The sequence below is a fragment of the Zonotrichia leucophrys genome, chromosome 2, assembly GCF_028769735.1.
Source record: "Zonotrichia leucophrys gambelii isolate GWCS_2022_RI chromosome 2, RI_Zleu_2.0, whole genome shotgun sequence".
Classification (NCBI taxonomy): domain Eukaryota; kingdom Metazoa; phylum Chordata; class Aves; order Passeriformes; family Passerellidae; genus Zonotrichia; species Zonotrichia leucophrys.
Genome location: NC_088171.1, coordinates 46,907,788 through 46,925,238, shown reverse-complemented (window position 1 = coordinate 46,925,238; position 17,451 = coordinate 46,907,788). Strand labels below are relative to the sequence as shown.

Genomic DNA, 17,451 nt, shown 5'->3' with positions numbered 1-17,451 from the left:
AAGCCTTTTTGTACTTATTTGAAGACTAAAAAGCTTTTCAAGAAGCACAATAGACACTACAGTCTGAAAAGCAAATGGTCACAATTTGATAACTAAGATATCATGCCTAAGTTTTCATGCCTGATCTGTACTCTGTCTGCTAGAACTGTTACGGCTCTATAATTAAAAAAGAGTAATGTTTTGTTCCAACATTCTTTTAAACAAAGCTGCCTTAATAAAGTTGGTTTGCAAATTAGGTGTGGACTATGACTCCTGCTCAGAAAGACAGAACTCTTTTATCCAAGCTCCAGTCTAACCCTCACCCCCACATCCACCCATCCCCTGCCTATAGCATTTTCCATATAAAATGCCTTCTGAAAGCTGCATGTGTTGGAAGGAGAAGAAAAAATGGTTCATCTGCAAACAACTTGGCACAAAACAAACTATGCAAACTTCCCTGAAATGTAAAGGTATCTGTTCCACCAGGGGTACAGCCTGCTTGCATTTTGAAGTGAGCACACCACAAAGCTCACTTTGCATGTCTTGGGTAAAAGGATTATTTGCAGAAGTGATTGGAAAAGAGGCAAGTAAGGTCAGTCACTTCTCTGCATACCAGGCTGTAGCTGCCAGTGCTTAAACAAACTGGAAACAGGACACCTTGTTATTTTTCCTCTCCTTCATTAATATTCACGTGTGAATCCCCTGGGAACTGCCTGAAGCTCGTAGGTGTTACAAAATAGTGCTCACTGGTTCTTATTAGTGTGTGTGCAAAGCATCAAAGCAGGTGCTTACCAGGAGTCCAGTGCAAGATTGCAGCAGTCTTCTCTCCTAATTAGTAAGCATTAAGTGACTCTTGTGTGAATTTTTATTAACATTTTGCATCTCAAGAGAGAAAGAATCATATATTCAGACATCAACTCCTAACACTTCACTTTTACTAGAAATGTCAGCATTTTTTTGAAAGCAGATTCACACAGATTTATTGGATATTTACTGCATCTATGAGCTTGTTTTTAACAGAAGAGTCCATCTGCAGAGCAACTTCAGAGTGGTATTCCAATAACTCTTCCAGCCATCTGATCTGTGTACTAAAGAAGAGTTTTAGGCCCAGGCTCACAAAATGGGAACTTTTACATTACACAGTAGTCCTTTGGTGATTGCATAGAGCTGGTAAGATCATTCTGAGTGCTGGGCACATTCTGAACCCATTCCTGGTTTGCTGGGCTGCTGCAGCTCAGGTCACAGGAGGCTTTGTTGCCTGCCTTCTCAACTAATTCTTCCCAACAAGTTTTGACTGTGTGTCCTTATGGTTCAGACCAAACATCTCATGGAATCTAAGTGGACTAATGTAACACTCCATAATCATAAAGCTGAGAATTAAAGTCTTAGCAAATGAAAGAGTTGTTATTATTAATCTGGCTACAATCATGCTAAGATTTGTTGTCCAAATCAGCTAATAATTGAAGCTAATTCAATAGTGATATAATTAGAACTACTGTGCACAAAGCTGATATTGCCTATGCCTTTCTCTGGTCTCATGCTCCCTTTTCCACTGGGTTCAAAAGTCAATAAAATCAGGCTTTAGGAAAAGCAAGGGCTGGTTGTAGTAAGTTGTCAGCATCCTAAGTTCTTTGCCTTTATTACAGTGCTAATATTAATGATTTGTTCTTCCTCTTTGCCAGGAAAATGATGTTGAGCATTTTCCCCTCCTCACTCGAGGTCTGCTTGGAGTCATTTTTCATGTTCACTGTCTGTCAACTTGCTGTCACCTGTTCACAACTTTGTCACCTTGCTCCTTCCTTGTTGGCTCACAGTTCAGTGTTACATCCCACTTTACTGCAGGTTATAGGTTTTACCTACATTGCAGGTAAATCCCAAAATCTATTGACTCAACTTCTAAAGCTTCATTTCTATAGTCATCTGTGGTTGACAGTCTGTGGTTTGTGTCGTGGTCTGAGGCCTCTGTTACCATCCTGCTTGAATTTTCTTATCTTGTACTTGCATTTTGGGAGGCCCAAAACACCCTGTTTTTTTAATCTACATCCTTCAAGCTGTAGTTTCCAGATAGCTTAACTAATGCCTTATGAACACAGCCTAAACACCTGTAGCCAACATCTACATGTCTTGGCAAGAAAACTAGTACTTTATTAAATTTACTTTATAACTGGGCAGAACACCTCTCATTTCTTAGTTTATTCAAGCATGACCAAAAAGCAACATGCAAGGCTGGCAGAAGCAAGCCCTGTTAGAGGATGCTAAATTGTTTTTTTTTTTTGCACACTCCACAAATGACAAATAGAAGTATAGGCCATGTACAAATCTGCCTAGATACAGAGTGTACTAGGAAGTAATGTGTTTTTATCTATAATGCTATATTTATCTATCCATTTCTATATCTATATAACTACACATGACAGTAACTTTCAAGCAAAAGTAACTATGAGGGAGTGTTCCTGGATGTCATTCATAGCAAAACTAACATAATGGAATAGAAACATAGAGATTTCTGGCCCACCATTGTAAAACATTATTTCTGTGTGTTTGGCAAAGAGTTTCAACTGTCCCATAGGAGAATTCTTTTCTCATTTCTGTCAGAGACACTGCTAGGTCAGCTTGCTTAACTAATCTTTGCTTCATTGCTGTACCAGAGCTGCACCACTCTTTCAGCATTACCCTTGAGATGTGCAGGGAAAGAAGAAGGTCAAGAACTGTGAGTTTCCATTCCTTTCATTTCAGTTAGCTAGAAAGCTGTTGGTGAGCAGACATATGGGAAGTATGTTAGGCTAAAGAGCTGTGAATTTTGGATAGTTTTGAAAAAAACTACTGTTAAGTGTAAATAGCTGTTTTGCATGGAATCAACAGATCAGCTACTTTAACAAGAGAAAGTCATCTTCCTGTTTAATGGAGGTGGCAAGCAGAATCAGGAATATTTGCCTTCAACTTTTTACATTTTATTTTCATCACTTTATTTCTGCAGTTTCTTTGACCCATTAGGAAACACTGGAGCCTTTTTAGGTTCCACTGGAAAGTTGGCAGCTCAGAAGGAACATACCAAGGACAGATGCTGGCACTGAAGATGCCTATTTCACTTGATACACTGGGCATCGTTTAAACGGGAACTGTTTTATCAGTCACCATATTACAGAGACAAAATTCAGGAAAGGAATCTGCTTTTGCAGGGAAAAAGCTCTTGTAAACCAATCACTGATTTGAGAATATAGCCAAAGCTCAGAAGGAGGAATTTCCTGCTGCTGTGAAAAAACCAAAAATCAACTGGCTACCAGGCAAAGAAGCTAGCCTTGATTCTTACTTAGTCAGTAGCAAAACTCCTGCCAACTTTGATGACAATAAAACTGTAACCATTAGGGGTTAAGAAGCAGTGTGTATATATATATATATATATATATATATATAGGTATGTATTTATATTCAATACAAGAGAAACACTCAATCTGCAATAATTATCATCCCCCTCATGTGGGGTTCAAATTACAGCAATCCTAACTCAAACTCTCATCTGTAAAAAAACAGATAAATAAAGAATTATGGATTTCATTGCATTTGGCTGTTTCTGGTGAAACCAAAGTCCTGGCCACTAAGCTTGAGCACAAGTGATCCCACAAAGGATGGTATGCTTTGTAAGACACTGGGAGACTGTCCAAGGATTGTCAGCCAAAATCTCCCTTCTCTACTGTTATATAAAGGGCCATTAGTGTCTGAGTGCTCCTATTGCTCACACAGCTCCCAAATGGGATCAGTCCTTACTCAGGTAAAGTCCCTGGAAGGTAAATAAAACTTTGCCTTTCTTATGATGTATTTGGGGCTCTCCATTATCAGAAGAGAGAGCATGTTGCTCTCTACAAGTACCTGAAAGAAGGTTGTAGCAAGGTGGGCATTGGTCTTTTCTTCAAGGCAGTAAGTGATGGTATGAGAGGACACAGCCTCAAGCTGTGCCAGGGGAGTTTCCACTTGGACAACAGGAAGAATTTCTTCACTGGAAGGGAGGTCAGGCATTGGAACAGGCTGCTCAGACAGGTGGTGGAGTCACCATCCCAGGAAGTGAACAAGAAATGACTGGACATGACACTTAGTCCTCTGGTCTGGCTGACAAGGCCATGATCAGTCTAAGGTTGGACTCAATAATCTTGGAGGTCTTTCCAACCTTAATTATTCCATGATTCAGTGTCAGTGTATACACAGTGTATAATATACAATGCTATATCAAGAGTGTACCACACAAATATACACTTATCAAATACAACAATTCTTATCATCCTGAAAAAAATGCAAATGACACAAAGCAAAATGTCTGGGACTACATAAAATTACTAGTATTTATTTATAAAGATGGGGGGGAGAAAGGCAAAAAACAATGAAAAATGTAAGTTATTCAATGATTCCATGCCTTCAAAATCTTGAGTGAATTGAAATAATGAAGAAAGATTAAAGAAAGATTATTTGCACTGAGAGGTGGCTTGAAGAGCATTGGGTATGCATTACACTTCTGATGGAGCAGGTGACTTTACAAACTCCAAGTGATAAATAAGAACAATGAACTCCATCTCCACAGAAGGATGGAGTTCATTGATGCAATCACCTACCAAAGCTTTAGAGGACAGAATTTACAAAAAGAAAGACAAATCTTCCTCTTTTAAGTTCCAGCTTATCAGACTTTGGGATAGATCCAATAAAAATATTTGAATGCTTAAAATGGGATGTAGCTGTTGAAGGAACTTCAAACTAAAACTGCAGTTCAAATCACTTTGCTCAACTAATTTCCAGAGATGCTTCCTTAGCTATAAAACTTCCCTGCAATTGCACATAGTAACATGGTCTTTATAGAAATAACCAATCCAATGCTTATTTCACACCTGTGCTTGGTTTGAATCCAGCTTTGATGGAAGTTTCCTGTTCATCTGCCCAATTTTCCTAAAAGGCTTATCCCTGTGAATATGTACAGATAATATCAAATACCAACAGCATCAGCACTGCACAAAATGCAGCTGTGGCCATCGTGTTCTTTCAGACATCTGCTGCCTGTAAAAGGCATAAAGATCACAAGTGCCTGTCTCAAACACTGTCAAGGCCTCAGAAGGAACTTGCTACAAGATAAACCACCACATCAGGAACTTGAAATATGCACAGAAGAGAAGAATTTGCAACAGGAAGGTTCTAATTTCAAGCCTAACGGAGGCAAGGCTGGTTAGTACATTCTGGTGAGGCATCTCTCAATAACTGGGTCATACCACACACTCATTCCTCTTGTGTGATGATATATGGCAGCAAACACCACAGTAAAGGTTCAGTTGTGTAGGAACACTTCACTGCTGGGCAGTATCACTGTAAATATGAGATTAATCTGAGAAGCAGGAACTAGGAGCACAACACTGTCACCTGGTGCAATGGTGCTAAACAGGGAAGAACAGCACTCTGGTCCCTGCTTAGAGTATTGATTTTGTATCTCACAGAAAGAAGTGCAGTGTCCACTGTTGGATGGGTGCTCTTCTTAGTGTACTCAGCCAAATTCAAACACATCTGTATTTGTGGCCCCATGAATCTCAGATGCTTTCCTCTACTGCTTCCAAAGAGGGCAATATAAAAGGTGCATGGCCCCCACTGATGCAGCTGTTAGCCTGATGCTTACAGGGTATTTTATCCCAGTGACACAGAACCTCCCATCACTGAATACCCAGACCAAGGAGGAATCATATTTTCTAATTGTTAAACTAGTACCAAAAGAAACTGCTAGCATTTCCACTTCAGACAAAACTTTTCTCTGTAAGGAAGAATGTCAGCACCTCTCCTAATAGCTGAGGTTCCCAGGTGGTAAAGGGCCACTGCTGTTCTGAGGCAGCCTTCCCTGTGGTCAGAAGTGGTCCAGAGCTTAGACTCACTCTGTTCTGAATGTCTCCATCTAGCTTCAGGCAGCCATGGGCTGGCCACGCTGGATTTGGACTGTGCTCTGCTCAGCCTGCTCAGATCTGCTTCTTCTGGATCCCATTAGGAGGTGCTTAACTTCCCATGGAGCCTAACACGGGTTCTGGATTCCTCTCTCATGCGTAATATCTGACACATAATCAGAAACAGATCCTGGCCCAAAGCTCTAGCCAGCCAAAAATGGAAAAAAGCAGACTGGCTGACATTGTGCCAGGGCTATACTCTCACAGGAATACTGATGCCCATGGGATGACAGAGATGTAAATTCATTTGATCCCAGAATTATCGCTTGTAGCTGAAACATTATAATGTTGTAGTGGATGCCATGAAAAATAACAGCTTTTCAGATACTTCACATTGCAACAGCAATTAATGGTTCTGTTTAGATGTTTGGATCAAGCTGGAATTACAGTGCCATGACACCAGTTGTAAGACAGAATTTCCCCAAAAAATTAACTTCTTGAAATGTCTGAAGCACTGCATTCATATAAAGGAAAAGAAACCCACTCCACAACTTCAAATAAATACCCTTCTAAGTACCAGGAACCAGACCCTCAGTTAATATAAACCCTCTAAATAGAATGGATTTAAGCAATTTACTGATGCTGAGCACCTTTGCTTCAGAATAAATAGAAATGAAAGTAACTTTTTTTTTCTATTCCCTCCTTTTCACAATTAATTTTGTCTTTCCTAAGGACTAACATGAAAGCAATTGCCTTCTTGGGTAAGTGTGCAACACAGAATCCAGGGTTTCTTCTCAGCAAAGGAGGAAAAAAAGAAATTTCGGAGCTACCTACAGTTTTAAATAATCTCCTCTCACTAAAAAAGCCTGACCTTGGTACTTCTAAGACAGCTAATAAAGTGATAAAGTTCATTTCCAAGACAGATGGGAAAATGCACTGAAAATTATTTGTATCAAACTGAAGGAGACATTTAAACCACTGTGTCTGGGTAGGTTTATGTATCTATTGAATTTCACCTCCTGTACTCCCCTTAAAGTTACTTCAGTAAAGATGACATCCAAAAGTCCTGATCTGATCAGAAATTACAGCCTGGCTGTCCAAGCCACTGGGACACAAAAACACAGCCAAGATCCCATTGATTTAACAGTAAGAAGGGGGTTGTATATATTATGATCTGTCTGTCTGCCTCCATTGGAACCCCTCACTTCTGTTGAGACCATGCATTTCATTCCTGAATTTGTGCCAGATTATTCTGTCAAGGCTGAAGTCATTGAATCTGAGGCCATGTAAGCCAGGCCCTTACCTTCTCCAAACTGGCAGAAGTCTTCTTACTTCAGCCAAGTGAGGACAGTCAAGAGTGTATGAAAGCAAGACTGGCAGGGTTTCTAGAGAACTCCTGTCTCCTTTGCTGTGGCACACACCTCTCCCACAGAATATCATTCAGGAACTGGAAACACTGCATCTTGGAATCATAATAAGTTTTCTGTCACTGTCCTATCACGCTGGAAAGCTGTTTCAGAGTCTGACTACTCTGTTGGTTTGAAAAAGTGAAGTAAAAAGCACTTGAAAATAACAACACCAGCCTGAAAGAGGGGCCAAAAAACCTCTATTATATCACTTCAGTTTGCTTCCAAGATAAAGTCTCTATTTAGTAGGCATCAGTCCAGCTCGTTCCTAACTATTGGTAATAGTTAGTAACTATTGCCATTTCTCTAAACAGAGTGAAATTTTGTTAATGTGTCTCACCTAAGTTCTTTCAGACATTTAAAATGTAATTGCAACACCTAAAAATATTTCTCCTACCTCACTTGTTGCTTGAAGATACGTGGCCATGTAAGGGAGTGATTGCAATTTGACATGTTCCCACATGCTAGGAGTGTCACAGCAGCAAATCTCTTAGCCTGCAGCAAGCATCAAGTCATCTACTTAGTGGATTATACTAAACCACATCACCTTGCATTTGCCTCATACACAGATATTTAACTCAGATTAGCAAATAAACTGATTTTGCCTCTAAGCCTTTAGACAAGAGGTCCTAATGGAGTTTTGCACCTCGAGTCAGCTGCTGTGATCTGCCTTTTCAAGACATGCCAGCAATTCAGCCTGTTCTGAGTTTAGGCCCAAGGAAAGGCTACTCCCAAAAGCACACTGCTAAGGAAAATACACAAGCTGTCTACAAACCCATGGGGTGATTGAAAATGGTTTACTCAAAACTTATGCACCATCTTATGACATCTCAGCCAGATGGATAGGTTGGAGTTAGTTTATGTAGAGCAGGAGTTGGGTTTTTATGATAAGTCTATCTGCAAGGTTATGTTGCTTTGCTGCTGAGTGCTGTTCTGGGGAAGAATGGCCACTGCATTCTTTCCAGGGCCAGTAAACATACAAAATGTGGTGCATGAAATAAAAATCTTCATCAATAGTGAATATTAGTGCCATGTCTTGCAAAAGCTAGGTTATTTTGTTTAAACAGTAAAATAAGCACCTTTTGCCTTAAAAAGGACTGTGGCAATTAATTGGACAAAAATAGTTTCCTGGGATCTGAAGTTACAATGGCAGCCACTTAGCTGAATGCAAGTGAGAAACATGACATGTGAATGTTCATCCCAGATAAGGTTTTACCAAGTAAAAGCTAAAGTAATATTAAAGTAGTACTTGATTAACAATATCACATTGTCAGATCATGTGTAAGATTGCTTTTTATCTTGTAAAAGATAGGCATTTTCAGGACCATGTTTGACTTACTGCACTTCAGAATCACAGGGTGCTGTAACAGCAATTACCATCCTTTGCCTTTGATGTGCACTTTTGAAGCACCACAATGATCACAGTTAAAAACACCTTCAATTCCTGAACTTCTAAGATATATATTTTTTGCCTTTCACTCAGCTCTTAAGCAATTCCCAAAATCTCATGTGCTCTTGAATTTCAGCATGAAACAAAAGTAGAAAATTAAACTTTGCCTTCCCAATACCGATCTATCTCTGCTGCTCATCCTCCAATAGAGAGACCACAGCCAAGGCAGGAAACTGCAAAGAGCAGGTTGCCCTTTGCTTGTCAGCTAGGTCCCACCACAGCAGCATGGCCCCAGCCAGACCTGGCTGAGTTTCCTTCCAAAATAAAGTCTCTGTTTAGAGACCTTCTGGCGTTAGAACCTTGCCCTGTAACCAACATGTACCTTCCAAAACAGCAACCCACCCCCTAATAAACAAATAAAAGAAAGAAAAACCAAACCCAGCTCTGGGTTTTGGCTTGCATGCTGACCTTCTCCACCCTGCAGCCACACATATTTTGGTCACTGGCAAGCATAGAATCATAGAACCATGGAATGGTTTGGGCTGGACAGGGCCTTTAAGATCATCTAGTTCCAACTCCCTTGCCACAGGCAGTGACACCTTTCACTACACCAGGTTGCTCAGTGCTCCATCCAGCCTGGCTTTGGGCACTTATAGGAATGGGGCATCTGCAATTTCCCTGAGAAACCTGTTCCAGTACCTCGCCACCCTCACAGTAAAGAATGCCCAGTGAGCACCGTGATGGGGCCCTCCTTGCATACCCAGTCCCCTTCCCCAATCCCAGAGGCCCCTCAGCTGCATCCTCTACTTGGAGAGGGAAGCAACCCCCTCAGCCTTCCCTCCACCCTGGAGACACCTGCTCCCTGACACCTCATAGCCAGCCCACTGCCATCTTCCATGTGTATCCATACACCTCTCAGTTCAGAATCACAGAAGGCTTTGAGTTGGAAGGGACCTTAAGGATCACCTAGTTCCAACCTCCTTACAGGGGCAGGGACACCTTCCACTAGGCAAGATTGCTCTGAGTCACAAACCTGGCCTTGAAGACTGTCAGGGATGGGGCAGACACAATTTCTCTGGGCAACCTGTGCAAATGCCTCACCACCCTCACAGTGAAGAATTTCTTCCCATTAGCTAATCTAAATTTACTCTGTTTCAGTTTTAATCCACTCGCCTTTGTCCTGTCACTACACACCCTTGTGTAAAGTTCCTCTCCAGCTTTCTTGAATCTCCCTTCAGGTTCTGAAGGCCACGGTTAGGTCATCCCAGAGCTTCCTCCAGGCTGAACAATCCCAATTCTCCAACCCTTTCCTCACAGGAAAGATTCTCCATCCCTCTCATCAACTTGGTGGCCTCCTCTGAACTTGTTCCAGCAGTTTTATATCCTTTCTCTGCTGGGGACCTCAGAGCTGGATGCAGCACTGCAGGTGGCGTCTCACCGCCCGGAGTGCAGCCCTCCCGCACGGCAGGAATGACTGAGACGTTGGGTGGGTTGGGTTTTTTGGTTGGTTGTTTGGTTTTGAGGTTTTGGTGTTTATTTTTGTTTGGTTGTGTTTTCTTAATATACCGGTGTTTGGAAGGCACAACACTCCGCACGTTACTCCGAACCCCCAGTAAGCTGCCGGGGCTGCCTGAGGCTGCGGCGGGGCAGCCCCGGGCCCGGCCGGCTCCGTGAGGGGCGGGGAGCCGGGGCTGCCGGCGCCGGAGGAAGTCGGCGCTCGGCCGGAAACCGGGATGCGGAGGGCGGGCAGGGGGCGTCGCCGGGGCGCCGCCGTCCGCCGCGGCTGTGGCCGCCGCGGCCATGGCCCAGCGGGCGCCCAGGGGGCAGGGGCAGGACGAGGAGGAGGGAGCGGAGGAGGAGGCGGCGGCGAGGGGCAGCCAGGCGCGGGCCAGGAGCCACGCGGAGCCCGCAGCGAGCGGCGGCAGGAGCCAGGAGCGGCATGAGAGGAAGCGGAAGAGGCAGGAGGCGCAGCAGCTGCAGAAGATCCAGCACTTGGAGTCTTTGTAAGGAGCGGAGGAGGGGAGGCTGCCCGCGGCTCCCGCCCCGGCTCTGCCCTGAGCGCACCGCGCCGGCATTTGGGGCTCGTTTCCAGTGCAGAGTTTAGGGGTTTTTTTGGGAGTGGTGATTATTGTTCCCCTGTCCCCTTAGGGGTGAGCCGGCAGAATGGGTTCGGGGCCACTTGCAGAGTTGTTTGGTGATTTATGAAGGGCTTGTTGGGGCACAGAAGGCTCCAGACCCGGAGTCCCCCGGGTTCCTCCAAGTCTGACAGATGCAGCATAGGAACAGAGGTTGTTCCAGTAGAATGGACTAAAAAAAAAAACAAAAACCAAAACCCCCCCCAAAAATAAACAAGAAAAAATTGGGATAAAAAGGTGCTGTAAGAGGTTTATGTTATTTCACCGAAAAGGAAGTATTGTTTTAATGGAGTAAAAAGGTCAGAAGATATACAGGACCATGATTTTGTTTTTGTTTTTGTTTTTCCACGTGCAAGTGAAAATCAGTGTGTTATTAAAGGCACCAAAAAGCACTGCAAAGTTAGTGTTATAAAGATGGGATGAACATACTTTAACCACCCTGCTGTTCTGATTGTATTAGTATGACTGTGCCTGGCAATCCTATAGGTATGTAGGGGTGTCTGTGTGTGCACAGCTAAGCCAATGAAATATTGCCTATGCCATCAAACTTACGGCCTAAAATGATGCACAGGCAGTACAAACCTTTTGTGTCCTGCTTAGTTAATTTGTGGATAATGTCTGGAAAGTCCTGTTGAAAAGAGTCTGCCATAAAGCAGAAGATTTTGGGACTCTGGGCTTGCACAGAGTCATTGTTTCATTGGAAAACAGCCCCGAAAAAATCTCAGTTCTCTTCTAAGATCACTCTACACATTCACTAAGGCAGCAGATTACAGAAAACAGTGTATCCGTTTAAATACAGATGGGATTTGAGGGGGGAAAATACCCAGTACAAATTCAGTTATACAGACATGCATCTTTCTAAGTAATGTGTATTCTTTACCTCCAGGACCATTTTGTAAAATGCCCTGGCATTTAACTCCTTAGCACATGTATTATCTCCGTTGCTGTGTGCTCTGTGTAGTACCTCTTTGCTACTTGGATTTTAGCAAATGTTTTATCTACTGCTGACCCCAAAGAAATGCTGCAGAAAATATGGTACTTTGGTCACTAGGGCTCTGTCTTTAGGTTTAATGCACAGAAGATGATGAAATTATTATGTATTAGGTTTGGCTGGCAAAGCTAGATGTAAGGAACTGTCTGACTTGACGTTTCAGCTGGCTATGTCTGTGATTCAGCAGTGCTGGAGTAAAGAAGTTTGGAGACCTTTGGGAGGGGTGCAGCAGAAAAAGAGAATTATGCATGCGTGGTAACTGAAGCTAGATCAAATGTACCACATATCCCCAGGAAGTAGTTGTGCTCCCACAAGAATATGAATCTGAAGGATGTTTGCAAGAGATGTGTGTACTAATATGATAAATGCTGTCTCTCAGCTTGCTGTATCCATGTTGTGCTGTAGTTCTTAGTTATAAGTTACAGGGTAAAATTTTAGGAAAAATATGAGCTGAAGGCTTTAACTCAATACCACTGAAAAAATGTATTTTTTCAATTCATTTGTCTGTGCTAAGCTGCAGAGTAACAGTATCTCTATTGCTTTTCAGCTATGAGAAACCTCCCCCTGGGCTAATTAAGGTTGGTAAAAAGCAGTCATTTTCTAGGATTATGAGGGATTTTCATAAAAAATTCTTAGGTGTTTAAGTGTCTATGACACCTATATAAATTACAGAGAGAAGTGCTTCCCAGAAAAAACTCAGAGAATCATTACAAGCTGACTACTTTATCTTGGTGATCCAGAGTGAAATGCCCAGGATCAGATAGAAGGAGACCAGGTCTTTCATCATCTCTTAGCATACTTCATGCAGTATTTAATAGTGTGGATAGAGGGGAACCATTTATGGAAAGCAGATTTTTGGTTTGAATGACGTCTTTTCAGGATTCTTCTCTACTGCTTAGGCCAAAATAATTCTTTCATCATGGTCATTACTTTTGCCAAATTTATATACCTAAGCAATAAAGTAATGTTTTTAACCTAAAAAATAACTGCTCCATGTTGTAAAGGCTTCCTCGTAATTATGTCTTTCTAGCAGGAAGAGGATAACAAAGTCTCTGCCTTGTGTTAAGTTTTCATTTCTATTATTTATTCAAATAAATGGATGGGAAGGATTGAAATTCCTGTACAGCAAAGTTCTGGCTGCAAAATTCAAGGGTGAGAAAAAAAAGAAAGGGTCAAGTATTTAAATCTTTTATGTGTTATAAGGAAAAAAGGTAATGGGGGAAATATGTTTCCTGTAAAGTGAAGGTCTGTACACTTGAAGTATTAATTCTAGCAAAGTTAAAGAATGAAGTTATTTTATTGTCCTTATCTTTCTGCTTTTTTTTCATAGGAGAATGAAACAAAACCAGAAGACTGCATACCTGATGTACCAGGCAATGAAAGCGCACGGGAATTCCTGGCACATGCCCCAACCAAAGGGCTTTGGATGCCTTTGGGAAAAGAAGTCAAAGTTATGCAGTGTAAGGCTGAAAATATTCCAGATGTCATTAGACCATCATATACCATCCATTCACACTGTGGGAGGGCAGAATGTCTGGTGGACAGATGATGAAGTCCAGGTAGATTGACATCATATTGATAGAAAAGCAAACAGTATCTTGAAGGCTGTAATAGCCTAGTATTTTATGCATTGATTTATCAACATAGTGGTTGTATTTCTCTGTTTCTTCCAACAGATTGAAAATATTTTGCAGAAATGTGGTTTTGGCTTTTTTATGCTTCTTCTGATCTGTCTCAGAGGTGCAATTCACTGCTGCTTTTTTTTTTTAAAGGTTGGAGATGTAAACGTTATGGACACAGAACAGGAGATAAGGAATGCCCATTCTTTATTAAAGGCAATCAGAAGTTGGAACAATTTAGAGTAGTGAGTACCAGTATTGTAGTATTACTGCTTGTATTTTTTAGTACTGATAATGCATAATCTTGAAACTGAAGATAAGCCTGTTAGATGGTGCTTTTATTAAGGACTTTTTCTCTGTCTCTAGTATAACATAGATGCCGAAAATCTTCTAATAAAGAAAAAGCTACAGGTGTGGTTGGATGTTTGACTACTTTGCAGAAAATCTACTCTTCAAGAGGAAAATTAATAATTTTTACATATAAATTGGAAATCTTCAAGAACCTTTTTCAACAATTTTATTTTTATTGTGATCAAAATGTCAACATAACAAAAAATGTTTAGTCGAGCTTGAGCTGCCCACATTACAGCTGCTTCAAGCCTTCTGCTCCCACTGTGAACAACCACATCATGAACGCTGTTGTCTAGGTCTGTTATCCAGTCATTGTCTACAAGTCTGATCTCTTGCTGCATGAAGCTACATCTCAGTTCTGCAGATTCTTCCTGTGTGATCTCTTTAACAATTTCTGTTGCACTGCATCATTGACCTATATTTCAAGCTGTCATCATTTGATGTCTTATGTCCTCATTTCTGTCCTTGAGAAATGTAATCTTGGCTTAATCTGTCCAGGTTCTGGATTTGTACTGATTGTATGCAACTGCAAAGAGTATTTTTAGCCCTTTCCCGTGACCAGACTGCCTCTAGTCTTCATTTTCCCTCAGGCTTTTTTGTTGCATCAAACTCTTGTTGTATGTCCAAGGCCCTTCATGGTGCATTCCCAACATCTTTCATTTGCTCCTGAAATTTCAGTTCCCTCCTCTGGTCAGCATCGGCCATCTCTCCTCTCTGTTGGACTTGTTTGCTTCATCTTCCAACAGAAATGACCACCCCACCTTTTTTCTGCATTCTTGCATGGCATGAACCCCCCTTAAATGTCTGCAAAGTTTATTTGCTGTCTTCCTTCACAGCTATCTTTTTCTGCAGTGCCTATTTAACTTGATTTTAGAGCCAGTAATTTTAGTGCACAGCATGATGGAACAACTCCAGCTTCATTGTCCATATCTTATATTCCTTACTCCTGTATTCCTGTTTGTTTATATCCAGATTTTTAAAATGTACTGTAAGGGTACAAATCATTATTTTGAACTTGAGTATTCTATCTAAGTCTAGCTATTCCCACAGATTATGTATGGGATTCTCATAGTTGGCTGTGATTGGAGAGGTAGGGAGATGCATACCTAAGGAAGGTCCCCTTCTTTGGAGATGTAGCTAGATAACATTTCCCTAAAGCAAATACAGGAAAAGTTCAGGTGAGCAGTGCTAAGTCTGTCAGTGAATGAAGAGCTTGCTAAGCATATTCCCTCTTTTCATAAAAGCCTCTTGCATTTGGTTGTTTTGGTTTATTTTTTTAGGAGATAAAACCATTGTGATAACATTGCATTTCCTGTTTTCCATTTTAAAGGCACATGAAGATCCAATGTATGATATAATAAGGGAAAATAAGCGTCATGAAAAAGAAAAGAGGTGAGTGTGCCTGTAGTAAACAACATTTTCAATTTAGTTTTTATTTTGGTAATGTGGCACTAATGTGTATAGGTGACCTCTTTATAGGAGCTTATTTTTAGTTCAGAACGTTTTTTTAATGGCAGTTTCTTTATCTTGATAGACTAATGCTTTGCTGCTTTCTAAATAATCATTCTTTAGTACTTCCAATCACTTCAATTCTTTAGCTTTTGTATTCTCCCCAAAACAAAGTTTAAAGGGCAGTTATATGCATTTATGCCATAATATTCAGGTACTTGGGTGTAGTTTTGGTTTAGGCCTGAAGAAACAGTTTGATTTATTGTTTTTCTTTCACTGACTTCACTGAGGTGTTTTCTGAAATGTGGTTTGTCAGAATGTTTTCAGTAGAAATGAAGTGGGAGTTTAGAAAGCTGGTTCTAGGCACTTCATATTGCTACTTTTGTGAGGTCAATATTTAGTGCATAAAGTGGCAGTTTTTGCTGTTTTCTTGCTTGAACTGCTTCAGTGGGATAACTGAACAAACTATAGGTAGCCCACAGAGCAGCACTCTTGGAGAGGAATCCTTGAAGAGGATGCAGAAGACAACAATAAAATAAGCCAATACTTTGTCCCTAATCCTTGAGAGTACAAAAGAAGAATGCCTTTCAAAAATACTTCTGCATCCAGAGTAGAGCCTACTCTGTCAGCTTCACTGACATCCTCTCTGCATCAGCAGGACGATGAATGTCATAATATCCTAATCCCAATATGCCTCTGTAGGGATAAGCATAGAACTTCTTATCACCAGGTGGGCTGGTGTTAGCTGTTGCCTTATTATTTTGCACCCATAAATAAGCTAATAAGCCTGTCTGCCTTTCCTATCCAATGGGATGGAAAGTCCCTGAAAGCAGAACATCTGCTTGTCTCAAGGGAGTTGCTTTTATCAGTCCATGATATTTTCTGTAATGAGAGTGTAATTGAGCGAAAGAGGAAGCATTCCCCTGCCCTTTGCATGCAGCTCAACCATTCCTCAGGCCAGCAAGGAAGGATGAAAGCTAGGGGGGAAAGACAAGCTAGAAAGGATTCTCATTCACATATTTTTAACTCAGGATACAGCAACTGAAGCAGCTCCTGGAGGACTCTACCTCAGAATCTGATAGCAGTGATGACAGTGATGACGATGATGAAGATGGCAGCAGCTCCACTTCCTCAGAACACAAACACAAGAAGAAAAAGAGAAAAAAGGAAAAGAAAAAGAAAGAAAAGAAGAAGAAGAAAAAGAGGAAGCATAAATCATCCAAATCTAATGACAAGTCAGAATCTGACTGACAGCAGTCACCTGCTGCATGCTCATTGACCTCTCTACTTGTGAACTGCGAGGAAAGATCCAAAGAATGAGGAGGAAAACACCAGAAAGGGCTTTATTAAACTTGAAACATACATGTGTATGCATACAGCATCCTACACTGGCATCCTCTTCTGCCCCTCTGCAGCCAGAAAGAAGAAAGGTGCATTGAACCATATCTTTGTGCTGTAAAACCCGTGCTGAGACTCGTCCAGCTTGGTCAGATGGGGCCTCTGCATTGCTGCCTGTGACCAGCAGCAGAAAGCAGCGACCACCAAGGGATCACCGACAAACCTGTAGCATTAGCAGTCTGTCTGTTGAAGTGTCTTTACTCCATGAAGTTATTTTATCACATACAAAGCCTCATTGTACCAGGACTGCAGTTTGCACCATGCAGAGCACTGAGGGTTCCCTTCCAGTGCTTGTAATGAGCAGGTTGTACTGTATTTTCTTCTGCGCGTACGTGCTGAACTTCTGTGTACTTATCCTAATATTGGCAGCTAGGGAAATAAAGAGTTCTGCTGCAGGAGACAAAAGGTAATCAAGGAGATTTATTTTATGACAAAATTGCAGCATCTACAAGACTTGGTTTTTTTTTTGGTGTGTGTGTAACAAAATCTCAACATCACCATCATTAATACAAAACTCTGAAACACCTGAAGTGAAACATGTCCAGTGTCTAAACCATGGAAGTGGGAGCCAATTGTAATGATGTTAAATATTCAACTTAACTGTAAAGTTTAGTTATTTTAAAAGAGGGGGTTCCACATAAGAAATTTAAAAGATGCATTTCTGCACATTCTGCAGTATCAGTTGTTTTGGTACAAGTTGAGAGGGAGGTTTCCTTTTTAAAAGGCTTAGGGGTAATAAATTCACACTTTTTATATTTACTAGATTTGATGAGGTAACATTTTTTTGAATCATCCCACAAGAATATAAATGTGTAAGACTCTCATAATGGTTT

The 17,451-nt window shown here is 41.2% G+C and overlaps 1 protein-coding gene across 1 annotated transcript; it reads left to right on the top strand.

The window, feature by feature from the left end:
* The first annotated feature begins 10,440 nt into the window (after window positions 1–10,440).
* On the top strand, window positions 10,441–17,023 carry RP9 (RP9 pre-mRNA splicing factor). Its single transcript, XM_064704863.1, has 6 exons — window positions 10,441–10,678; window positions 12,349–12,379; window positions 13,132–13,261; window positions 13,574–13,665; window positions 15,102–15,163; window positions 16,252–17,023. The coding sequence occupies exons 1-6, from the start codon at window positions 10,476–10,478 to the stop codon at window positions 16,469–16,471; spliced, it is 738 nt and encodes a 245-aa protein (XP_064560933.1). The 5' UTR covers window positions 10,441–10,475; the 3' UTR covers window positions 16,472–17,023.
* Window positions 17,024–17,451: the final 428 nt, after the last annotated feature.